This window comes from Vulpes lagopus, chromosome 10 (genome assembly GCF_018345385.1).
Source record: "Vulpes lagopus strain Blue_001 chromosome 10, ASM1834538v1, whole genome shotgun sequence".
NCBI lineage: Eukaryota > Metazoa > Chordata > Mammalia > Carnivora > Canidae > Vulpes > Vulpes lagopus.
The window spans coordinates 2432329-2444369 of NC_054833.1; the positions used below are offsets into that span (position 1 = coordinate 2432329).

Below are 12041 nucleotides of genomic sequence, written 5' to 3' on the forward strand. Positions count from 1 at the left end.
TAAAATAAACTGCTGCCAAAAGGCCCTAAGGAATCTTCCTTGTGTGGCCTTGGCTCTGGGTAAAGGGAATAAAACATCTTGGGTAATTCCTAGTGACAAGACAACCCTTCCACTGGTTTAGGAGCAGCATTCATATGGCTGAAGATACCGTTACTAACTGGAAGACAAAACTGAACATTTTTATTTTTATTTATTTATTTTTAAAGATTTTATTTATTCATGAGAGAGAGAAAGAGAAAGGCAGAGACACAGGCAGAGGGAGAAGCAGGCTCCATGCAGGGAGCCCAACGTGGGACTTGATCCCAGTGGCGCTAAACTGCTGAGCCACCCAGGCTGCCCAACCGAACATTTTTATGCAGACACTGAACTGCTTTCTTTAATGAGTGTTTTTTGGATTATTGCATGTATAAGCCCTAATATTTTGGCAAGTTCTCAGACTCCTGTACAAAAGGAAAAAGTAAGGGCACCTGGGTTGCTTATTTGGTTATGCATTTGACTCTTGGCCTCAGCTCAGGTGTTATCTCGGGATTGTAAGTTCAAGCCCGGCTTGGGGCTCCATGCTAGGTATAGAAACTACTTTTTTAAAAAGAAAAGAAAGAAAAAGTAGCACTAAGTTGTTTTCTTTGACAGATTTTCTGTAGATGTAGAATGGGTTAGCTGAGTCACCAACTACAGGGACCTTAATTCTAGACCTGGGTCAGCCAACCCTGCCTGAGCACCCTGCAGGGATAGTGAGGGTACTAATGGGCTGTGAGAAGGTTGAGAAACCTTATGCCTTATAGTCCCTGAGTTCAGCTAGACTTATAAAATCAATTAGTTAAGTATAAATTATATTTGAACTTTTATGATGTGAGTATACCAAAATTAAGAATGAGAATTTCAAAACCATTTTCCATGTTTTTTTGTCTCCTGCTCTTCTCCAAAATGGTTCCATCTACATTATCTTATAATTTTGCTACAACTGAGCCAGCCATTGGAAGCCCAAAGATTTTTTTTTTCCAAAGATTTTTATGTGAATAATGTGCATGTCTATCCTTAAAGAATGGAAGCAAAATACAAAGATTTCCAAGCAAACAAAACAGAGTTAGTCTTACCATGTGTAATCATAGAAATATGATGGAAAGAGATATACCTGGGGTAGGATTAGAAGAAACTGACAAAATAGAAGGGATGGGGCAAATGAAATAAAATTAAAAGAAAAACAAAAAGATAGGAAAGCTCCACAGTGCCCTTTCCTTTTTCCAATTCCTCCTAACTTGGAGGTTATATTTTCTATACACTAGGGCAATCTGTTTATTCTTTTCATTTAAAATTTTCTGAGAACAGGGACGCCTGGGTGGCTCAGTGGTTGAGCGTCTGCCTCCAACTCAGGTCGTGATCCCAGAGTTCCAGCATTGAGTCCCATATAGGGTTCCCCCACAGGGAGATCTGCTTCTCCCTCTTCCTATGTCTCTGCCTCTTTCCGTGTGTCTCTCAGGAATAAATAAGTTTAAAAAGATTTTTCTGAGAATATTTTTAAGCACCATTAAAATGATTTTGAAATATTACTTAAAATATTTTATAAATAATTATGATTCTGCACACAATTAGAAAATATAAAAGTACAAAGAATATGAAAATCAACTGAAATCTTACTACTTGAAAGCAATAAGTATTTATCTGATGTGTATTTACCTGTGGTCTAATTTATGTAGGTGTTAGGGTGAACCATTTTTTAAACAATGTTAAGATCATAATGCACACACAACTTTGCTTCTTAACATTATAACACATTTCCTGTAAATATAAACATTTCTGATTATACCCTTAAGATAGATGCCTGGAGCAGTAGAATTATTAAGTCAGAGGGTAAAGATATTTTTAACTTTGGATAATGACATTTTAAAGGATCCTGATTACATTTTTGCAAAATTGATCACCAAAAAATTGTTGCAGTGTGCATGCCTACCAAAAGATCAACAGATCAATCTCTGTGCTTTCTTGCTGGCACCACATATTTTGTTGATCTCTTGAAATCCTTACCACTTTGGTGAAAAATTAGTTGTTTTAAATTTACATTTATTGGCCACTAGCATACTCTTTTTGTCTACTCAAATCCCTTCCATGAATGCGTATGCTTGCTCAATTTTATGACTTCCACTTGGCCGGAAGTAAATACAGTCATGCAAAAGGGTACTAAGCTATTATCTCCTAAATGGGGACTTGGTAACTGTTTCAGGAGCAGGGCTCCAGATACGAGAACTTGTCTGGATGCTCTGACTTTCTTGGTCCTCTTTGGCCAACAGATAATAACACATAGAGGCTGAAAGAGATGCTGAGGAGCCACTGCTTCTGCCTTCAGCTTTTTCTCAAGCACAGTGATGGCAAACAGGCCTTCTGGCTGGTTCAGCACCCTAGTGAGTTACATTTTCATGGTATTACACCTTCCAAACTAGATTTAGCTGCCAAGATATAAAAACAAGTAGTTTCACATAGAGTCTAGATGTCCAGACAGCAACTCGCTGAAGCTTCCCTGGGTTCTCTGCTTTGGATGGGGCATCTGCTCTCTGGGCTCCCCAGCTGACCCCCATCATATTCCTCTATGTTGGCCTGCCTACTTGTTGTCTAGGCCTCCTCTAGTCCAGGCTGAAAGACTTTGTCAGCTCGGAAGCAGCCTAGGGCAGCCCACAGAACAAAGTGGGGCTTGGAGCCCACGTTCTGGCCCATCACCAAGGGCTTCTTTGCTTGGTCTTCTCCTCTGTGGGTTTGGGGACTGGGCAGGAGTGGTGGCCACCACAGTTGGTGGCTGCTGAGATCCTGGCCTCTTCTCAGCCCCCATTCTCCATAAATACACAAACACTTAACCTGCATGAACTCCACGCTGCTGTCCAAGGGGGTTTCCTGACGAAAGAACAGAAGGAAATTTTCATCCTCAGACAAGAACGTGTTGGCAAGCTAAAGAAACAGAGAGAAGTAGCAGTCAGTGACACTGGCCAGTGCTCCCTGGGTTAAAGACGCAGTGGGACATATTATAGGCCAGGAAGGTTTGGATTCCTCAGCACCAAGAGCTCAGATTACAGTTCTGTGCCCTTGGCCATCATTTTCAATTCATTGATTCTTTCAAACAGCATTGCATCCATAGTAGGTATGAAATATAGTGGGTATCTGCCTTCCACAAGTTTAAGATCTAAAAACCATAATCCTAATTTTCATAATAAATTTGCCAGTGCTTAATATGTTCCAGGCAGTATTTTTAGACTCTCCTGTATTTATATAATTTAACTCTGTAATATAATAGAAAATTAAAATAGCAAATAATTCTTTAATGTGCCACGAATTGTTCTAAATTCTTATGTATGCTTCCTCACTTCATCTTAACCATAACCTATAGAGTACACAACACATCATCATTATTATTTATTAGTTAAGGAACCTGGAACTTGCCTTAGTTATGTGGCTAGTAAGTGGTGGCACCAGGACTACGGCCGTACTTTTAAGTTTTATGTTGTGCTGGTGAGATGCTATACGTATATTCACTTCACTGCCACACGGACAGACAGGAGTGATTGCTGTCTGTGTCTTGAGTTTTGGCTATTTTCTTCTTTTTCATTATCAGTGTCTCTATGATGCTACAATAGTTGGCCCATGAGTGATCAATTCAATCATTCCACCTTCTATTTGAGCACCAGTTCTACTGATTTACGTCACTTCTCCCATGAGTAAAGGTGACATTTGCTTCCCCTGCATGATTATAATTCTCACCTCAGTACCATAGGCATATTGGGCTGGGCTCATCCTATCCTATGTACTGCAGTGTTACTGTCTTGAGCTGTCCCCCATAAACAGTGGTCATTCCTTCTGTCCCTGGGCACTCTCAGCATCTTGTGCACTGCCACAGTGAGTCCAGGCAGATGCTGTTGGTGGCATGTAGGCATGATGAACCCACACTCCTGTTCACTCCTCTAGTTGGATATGGGTCTGCTCAAGGACATAATCGTATGGATGATTGCAATCATATTTTGAATATCATATATCGAGTAGCTACTGTGGCAGGCACTGGAAATGTGCTTTTCATTAATGATCTCATTAAATTCTCATACCATTCCTACTGGTAGATATAAATACCCCCTTTTACTCATGGAGCAGGACAGTGCAGTGTGTGTCCATGATAGTCTTCAGAGTGGACCCAGACTCCTTCTCCATTGCTCATGTATTATTTGATCTGGCAAAGTTTAATTGATCTCTCTGTGCTTCAGTTTTCTCACTTGTAAAATGAGGATAATAATATTTATATCCTGGTGCCTATGTGAAGGCTAAAAGTAAAATGAGGCACTACTTCTGAACTGTTGAGCAAAATTCCTGGTACAAATGAAACCTTCAGTAAATGCTAACACCATGTTGATGAAGAGCCTGAACCAGAGGCTCAGGGAGAAGTAACTTGGCCAAGGTCTTACGTTCATGGCATGGACTTGGCGCTTCCCCTGCCCCTTCCTGCCCGCCCCCAGTTGTACCCATCTGGGCTCTAAGGTCAGATGGAATTGGCAACTGCTCTTCCAAATGAAGTGGTTTTTCACATGGGGTAGCACAGGGCAAGAGACCAAATTAAGACATGATTCACTGGTCCTCAGCCTTTAGAACCCAGTCTGTCTTCAGCTTTGGACAGAGGAACTCCGGACAAATCAAATGCCCAAATAAGCCCCAAGCTTGGCTTTGGCTCTCAGTTGCAATTCCTGCCACATCTTAATTGTGCTAGAATATCTAAAATGCGTCCAGGTGGGCTGAGGATTTTTGTCTCAACGACCTGTGATTGGAGAGAGATAGTCAATGGTATAACAGGAGAAGGTAGAGGAGACCCCGCTACTCTTAAAGCTCACAGACTCTAGAGGTTTAAGGGACCTGGGACTAATGTAACCCAATATCAACAGCTTGTGTACAAACACCACTTCCATTATGCTCACTTGTAGGACTGCATGGGTGTCAAAGTTGTTGCCAGGTTTCCAAGTGCTTCAAGACAGTCTGTCTGTTGTCAGTAAGATAACACCATCATTTTCAGGCATTTACCATGTTTCACTTTATTCTTTACTAAGTCAACATATGTTTACTGGGCACCATTAACTGTTCCACTCTGTTCGAGGGCTGGAGAATGCAGTAGTGAACATGCAGTCATGAATACTTTGGCATTTCTAGCTTGAGGCTTGCACTTACTTTTCCTTTAATGGAGATGCAGATAGCTTTATGTCAATTCTACTATGGTTGTTGGTTACATATATAATTTTTGCCGTGGAGTGAAAATTTTGGAGACAACCACACTCATACATATATATTTTTTGTCGTGGAGTGAAAATTTTGGAGACAACCACACTCATACATCTTAGTTTTCTGAAAAGGCTGCTTGCTGGCGAACATGTCTACTTTTATAAGGAGACATTATCTTGCCCTCTTATCATAACTTTCTGAAGAAAATGGTACTATTTTCATCAATAATATTGTCTATCCAAGTATGGCAGCATGGAGAGACTAGCTCTTCAAGTTTCAGGTAATATATCTAGTGGGTGATTTTGACTATAAAATAAATAGTTTTTAAAATGAGCTCATTTTTATGTAGAAATGCATAACTAGATAGCATGAACCCATGGAGTCCTATCTAAAAGTAGGGTTGCAGTTAAGCCAGAGCCTTTTACTGGTCATGCAGTGCATGTGAAATAAGGATGACATTCCGTGTCTGTCCCCTCTTACAGTGTTGGGGATCCAATATCATAATATGTGTGGAAGTCCTTTCTAAACTAGAAACACTTTGGGGCTGAAAGGAAAAACGGTGAGGGAGGTTAGAGATAGAGGGCTTGTGGCACTGCATGCTCAATGGTCTTCCTTGCTCTTTTAGACTCTGTACATGTGGGGTGAGCTGAAGTGAGGATGGTTGCTGTCTGTTTTGTTTCAAATGATCTCCAGGGCTAGATCTCTCCAGCCTCTGCTGGGAGCTGATTCAGAGGTTTCAACTCATTTATTGTCATTCAGTTTTTCCTTTTACCCCGGTTGGATTTGAACAGCACACAGCAAAGAGACAAATATTGGATCAAGTAACTGCAAAGCCTCCAGTATATGAATTCCTCAGTTATAAAATAACTATAAATATTGCTTGACCTAAAGAAAATGATATGAGTTGCTAAGCAGATGGAAAAGGAGAGGTGATTACTAAATGCTGTGTAGGCCAGAAGCATGGCAGAGAGTTCTAACTTCCCAATCAGATTAAGATTTGCATTATCTTTGGAGAGAAATGACAGCCCAAATAGGGTTGGTCAGGAAAGGGACATCAGGAAAGGTACCTCTTTCATCTGTACACGACCATCTCTAGAGACATCCTGGGGAGCCGTGAATTGCTGTTTCATCCTCTGGACATTTTCTTCCAAGGCTGCATCCTACAATAGGCCAGGCAGAACCACAATAAAGCCAGTGGAATTCCAAAAATGTAGTCAGGATATCAAATATTCAGCCCATAGAGCCTTGATAATTATGTTAATCTAACCCAGAAAGCAGGTTACTTAGACATTTAAAGGAAGCCTACCATGTTGAACAAGGGAGAACAGTGGTGGAGATTTCTTGAGCAAACCACTACTGATCAGAATCCTGACCAGGTAAGATCCATAGCTAGTGAGTGCCTAAAACATGAATGAAGGAAGAGAAGCTGAAAGACTAGTCTAAGGGGCCTCAGACTGATGGAACCCAATACCATTAGCTTGTGTACAAACAACACCTCCATTAATCTCATTTGCAAGACTCCAAGTTCTCTTCCCAAGAACTCAGAGATTTTGTGCTATTTCTAAGTGAAAAGCCTGGCTCTTCTAGGCCATCAGTTTGCCATCACTCATTCCCTTAATCTTCTCCTTGGACCCACTGAGGAAAAAAATAACAAGAAGGGGAAAAAAGTAATAGAGTCTTTGTTGAATTACCAAACACGCCGTGTCTCACTTCTATGTACAAGCTTTTCTACATACTAACATGTTTTTCATCAGTGGATTGCAGGGTTAATACAAAGAAATATGACATAAATAATCAACAGTGGAGAATGAATTCTGATGAAAGAGTTATGAGGCAGAAGCACTCTCCAACAGTGCCAGGTCCCAAGACTCCAGACCCCATCAGCCATGCTAAATTCAGTCTCCTTAATACTATCCCTAATATGATCCCACAGTATCCTTGCCGACCAAGCTTCCTTAGAAGACACTTGACTACATATGGAGAGATCAGTGTCTCTAGTCTTGGCACCTTGGGTGTGTGTATTTGGATTTGAGTGTATGGGTTGCTGTACGTGCACCATACAAAAAAAAAAAAAAAAAAACATGATGGAGATCACTCCACAAGGTGAATCTTCACTTTAAATTTCTGGTTGAGGGGATCCCTGGGTGGCTCAGTGGTTTGGTGCCTGCCTTTGGCCCAGGGCGTGATCCTGGAGTCCCGGGATCGAGTCCCATGTCGGGCTCCTTGCATGGAGCCTGCTTCTCCCTTGGCCTGTGTCTCTGCTTCTCTCTCTCTCTCTCTCTTTCTCTCTCTCTGTCTATCATGAATGAATAAATAAATCTTAAAAAAATAAATTTCTGGTTGGTTTTCTAGATTAAGAGATAGCAATCATTTCTGTGTCTCTGAAATATAGTATCTGTGGAATGAATAAATGGTGCGTTATGGTGGGGTAGGCTTTCCCAAAGGAAGATAGTTACTAACATAGGCTATGTTGGTGGAAAATTAAATTTCAAAATAAATGTAAAGCCAAAGAATCTATAACCAGATTCTATGTGCTGTCTTTAGTTTGAAGCCACAGAATCTTGACTTTTGTCCTCTAACCCCAAAGGCCATGACTCTCTCTTGGACCTAAAGAACAGAGCCTAGGGAATGCCTCAGTTGTAATTTCCCATCAGCACTACCCTGCCCACCTTCTCTGAGACTCTAGGCCCATCATCTCTGAAGCATTGAAGGAGGCCCAAGATGTGCTACAATCTGTACAAGAAGGATGTATACACAGCCCAAGAAGGTGATGCTCTGCTATGCACTGACTATATCCAGACCTAGTTCAGAGGCCAGTTCTGAGCACTTGAAAGAAAAGGCAAGGGGCTGAGGGAAGGGGTGAATAACAGGAACAGCAGGAAGATCATCCAATGGTTCCATTAAGTCTGTCCCCTCAGAGGACTCAAGAAGCAGGGAATCACACACAGGTTGGTTGCTCTCCAAGGTTGACTAGCAGCACCTCACTGTTGGCAATCTTAAAATTCTTCCCAGGTCTCAGTGACCTGCTAATCAGGGAGGAAAGTAGAGCTATTCAGGCCTTTGAAGAACTGCTTGCCAATCCTAAACACCAGGCCCTATCATGGAGGCCTCCCGGCACTGCTTTTGTACTCACTGGGGTATCACTAATTAAAAGATGTTACAAATGGTGACTGTCACTCAGTTTGAAGGACTTCCACTTGGGAAGTCCTGCTCCCTTATTAAGGACATGCGTAGGGCCTACTCCTTTCTTGCCAGGGGAAAAAAAACAGAATTAGGAATAGTTTCCTTAATCATGGTTGTCTGGGTAACATGGAGGGCCCAGCACAGGTTCCTATAACCACACTCCCCAGGATAATGTCTCAGCATTTTGAAACAGAATAAAGGCAGATGGTGACATTTTTGGACAATGGCTTATACAACTTATCTGGCCTTGAAAGCTCTCTCCCCAGCTAAGCACTGAGAAGAAAATTTATAGAAGCGCCCTCCCCTACCTCTTACAGGCAGTCACTGTTCCTGGAGGGATAGAGGGTGAAAGAGACGCAAATTGGCTTAGGGTGATTTAAAAATGCAAGATCCTAGGCAGACACCAAATGTATTGAAATTCCTAGGGGATGGGACACACAGGTGCACAGGACACTGGTGACTCACTTGTCTCCTTTCCTGCAAGGTGACTCACTTATCTACGCCTGCCCCTATGTGAGAGGCTAAGTCCCCAGGCTGGCTCTGAGGGAGGGAAGATAAGAACTGCACAGCTGCAAGAGAGGTACCCCTCTGCTCCATCACTAATGACTCTAAAATTAGCCAAATCCCCAGAAGAAGATGGCTCATTGTGTCCTTGACTCAGAGCAGACCCTTGCACTTTAGTAGCCTCACCCCCACCTCACAATGGAAAATAAGACCTTCCTAGCTTCAGCAGTGACAGCAATTTTTCTCCTTTCCTACAAACCACTAAAGCAAGGAGCTTCTGAAAAAGTGTGAAGTTCTAAGTCTCTGGGAGTTTGGATTTTTTGACCATCCAGTTTATCCCAAGACTTTGAATGTTTCTGCCTTCATCTATTTGTTTTCTCCAATACTCCTGCCATGCTTGACAAAACAGCATCTGACTCATGGGTTCTGGAATTCCATGAGCCCTTGTGCTTATAGCAGTAAGTAGGAGCAAGGCAGAGACAGAAAGAAACTGAGAGACAGAGATAGAGGAAGTTAAGGGAAATAAGGAGAAGAGAAAAGAGAAACTGATAAAAGACAAGAAATGAGGGGCAAAAAAAGATGAGACAGATATGAAAAAAGAAAAAAGGAAAAGAAAAGACAGGGAGAAGAGGGATAAAAGAGCTTTGAGAGATGGGCTGCACATAGAAGGAGAAACAAGGAAATGGGAGAGCCAAACATGGAAAGATATATAAGACAGAGAGAGAGAGATGAGAGACAGAGAGGTCAGAAAGTCAAGAGCTGATGGAAGATAGGGGCCAAGAATCAGAATGAGAAAAAGAAATAGAAAAATGAGACAGACATCAAAAGAATAGAAGAGGCAGAGAGAGAGAAAGAGGGAGAGATCTATATATACAGAGAGAGACAAAGAGAGATGGGGATCTCTCTAGCTGTTAGAGGCAGATGGCAGACTCTTCTGTTCTGAGCTGACTAATCGCCCCCCCCCCACCAACCCTGAAACACCCTCCCAAAGTGTGCCTTGGTGTATAGAGAGCCTTGTTCCCTTGTTGGGCTCCTACATGAAAGTGCAATGCACTTTGTTCTTCTGTGTAAACGGCTGTATCTAAGGATAAGTGATCTCCAGGATTCATTTTATTTTTTTATTTTATTATTATTATTTTTAAAGATTTTATTTATCTATTCATGAGAGACACAGAGAGAGAGAGAGACACAGGCAGAGGGAGAAGCAGGCTCCATGCAAGGAGCCTGACGTGGGACTCGATCCTGGGTCTCCAGGATCACACCCCGGGCTGAAGGCAGTGCTAAACTGCTGAGCCACCTGGGTTGCCCTCCATGATTCATTTTAAATGCTACTTACTGCCTCCAGAGCTATTCCTCTTACCATGCATCCCATGATGGAGACTTTACTGGGCTCTCCCATCCCTAGCCTGGTGTGTCTTTGTATGAGTTATTCCTCTGCTTTGGGATCTTCAAAAATTAGTCTCCATCTCTCAAGGCCAGATTTACCACCAGGGAGGGACATGGATAGGATAGATTGGTTTACATGTATTATACCTGGGCTCAGGGTATATCGATTATTTTCTGGTTTGTCATTTCCTAAGAAATCTATAACCTCTTCTAATAAGATGAATAATAGAAAATGATTTTTAAATGGTCTGTTTGTAGTCTGCTATCAAAGGAGTATCAAATGCACTAAATGCTCAGAACCTCAGAGCACTTAACATCTTTTCCACTTTTCTGAACAAAGTGATCTTGCCTTATCTTCATGTCTAAATCCATTAGCAGAGGCATAACCAAGGAGACATTCTAAACAGAGCTGTTTGAACTTATAGGTAGGATCTCTTGAGTGGATGACAGATGTTACACTAAAAGTCAGTGACCAGCAAGTCTAATACTACCTTTTATAGAACCTGCCTCAATTCCTCCATGTTGCTAGGAGATGGAGAAAAATTACACACAGGCAAGGAAGAAAAGAGGTCAGATGGGATTAATAGGTACAAATCAACACAAGACCTACATGCTTCTTGTATTTTGCTAAAGGCAGATCAATTAATGCTTAGTAGCACAAATACTTACATCAGTGCCCAATGTCATCAACATGTGGTGAAAGAAAGCATCAAGTTCCTTTTCTTCTATGTAACCTTTTTCTAAATGCAACAAGAGATGCATAAGTGATAGTCACTTACATAGAATACCATGTGACATTAACTGTTTATCTAAATTGTTTTGAATCTCATAATCTATAAAATCTCCATGAATACTATTCTTTACTATTCCAATAACTAAGTGCTAGCATTTAACTCTCAGAGACATGGATTTGAATAGTAAACACATATTCAAGAGTAAATGCTCTACGCTGGGTTTATATTGAATATTTGGAAAAGAAAAGCTATTAAATACATAGATTTTAATCCACAGACAGACATGAATCTTAGAAGAGAATCCAACCCAAGCCTTTGGAAGCTTGGAAAAATTTAACAAATGTAATTCTTGAATCATAGTTTGCAGGGTCAAAACACAGTTGTTGAATTATTACTAAAGATAAAGCACACCTTAAGTGGTTCCATTTTCTTTTCAAGTAGTATTTTGGGTGTGGGTGTGGGTTCTCTTTGAGGAGCACACTTAGGGAGAGCTGACTTCAGATAGCTGCCTGCCGGTCACAAGCCTCAAATACATGTGATGATCTGTGTCATATATGGCATATCATTTTACACACACACACACACACACACACATTGAGAGTGGACCAAGTCTCCCCCCCCCCCCCCCCCCCCTTGAATTTACACAGACATCTAGGGCTGTAACTCCAGGATACCCGCGTCCGCTTGGTCTGGTATGCTGCATTGACGACGCTGGAAGACAACTTTCCCTGCGAGGAAGGACGGACGGGAAGGGGACACTCCAGGTCCTTTCAGAGGGGCTGGGCTGGAGCCACGTCTACACCTGAATGTGCCGGTGGCTTGTTCACTTACCATCCGCGTCAAAGCGCTGCCAGACCCGCCAGAAGCCGGCGGCGTCCAAGCACCCCTGAGGCCGGTCTCGGGCGCTGTCCATGGTGCTAGCCGAGGACGCGTAGGCACCCGCCAGCGAGGAACGCAGGCGGACTCGGATAGCGGCTCCTTCCTGACTCCCTCGCCCGC

At 42.1% G+C, this 12041-nt stretch overlaps 1 protein-coding gene across 1 annotated transcript in view; it reads right to left on the reverse strand.

Moving 5' to 3' along the window:
• The window catches only part of SCGN (secretagogin, EF-hand calcium binding protein), a 36040-nt gene extending 23999 nt beyond the window's left edge, over window positions 1–12041 (reverse strand). Inside the window, exons 1-4 of the mRNA XM_041771985.1 lie at window positions 11874–12041; window positions 10978–11048; window positions 6303–6395; window positions 2845–2934 (exon numbers count right to left, since the gene is read on the reverse strand). Coding sequence (XP_041627919.1) covers window positions 2845–2934; window positions 6303–6395; window positions 10978–11048; window positions 11874–11955 — 336 coding nt within the window. The 5' untranslated portion in view covers window positions 11956–12041. The remainder of the gene's footprint in view (window positions 1–2844; window positions 2935–6302; window positions 6396–10977; window positions 11049–11873) is intronic.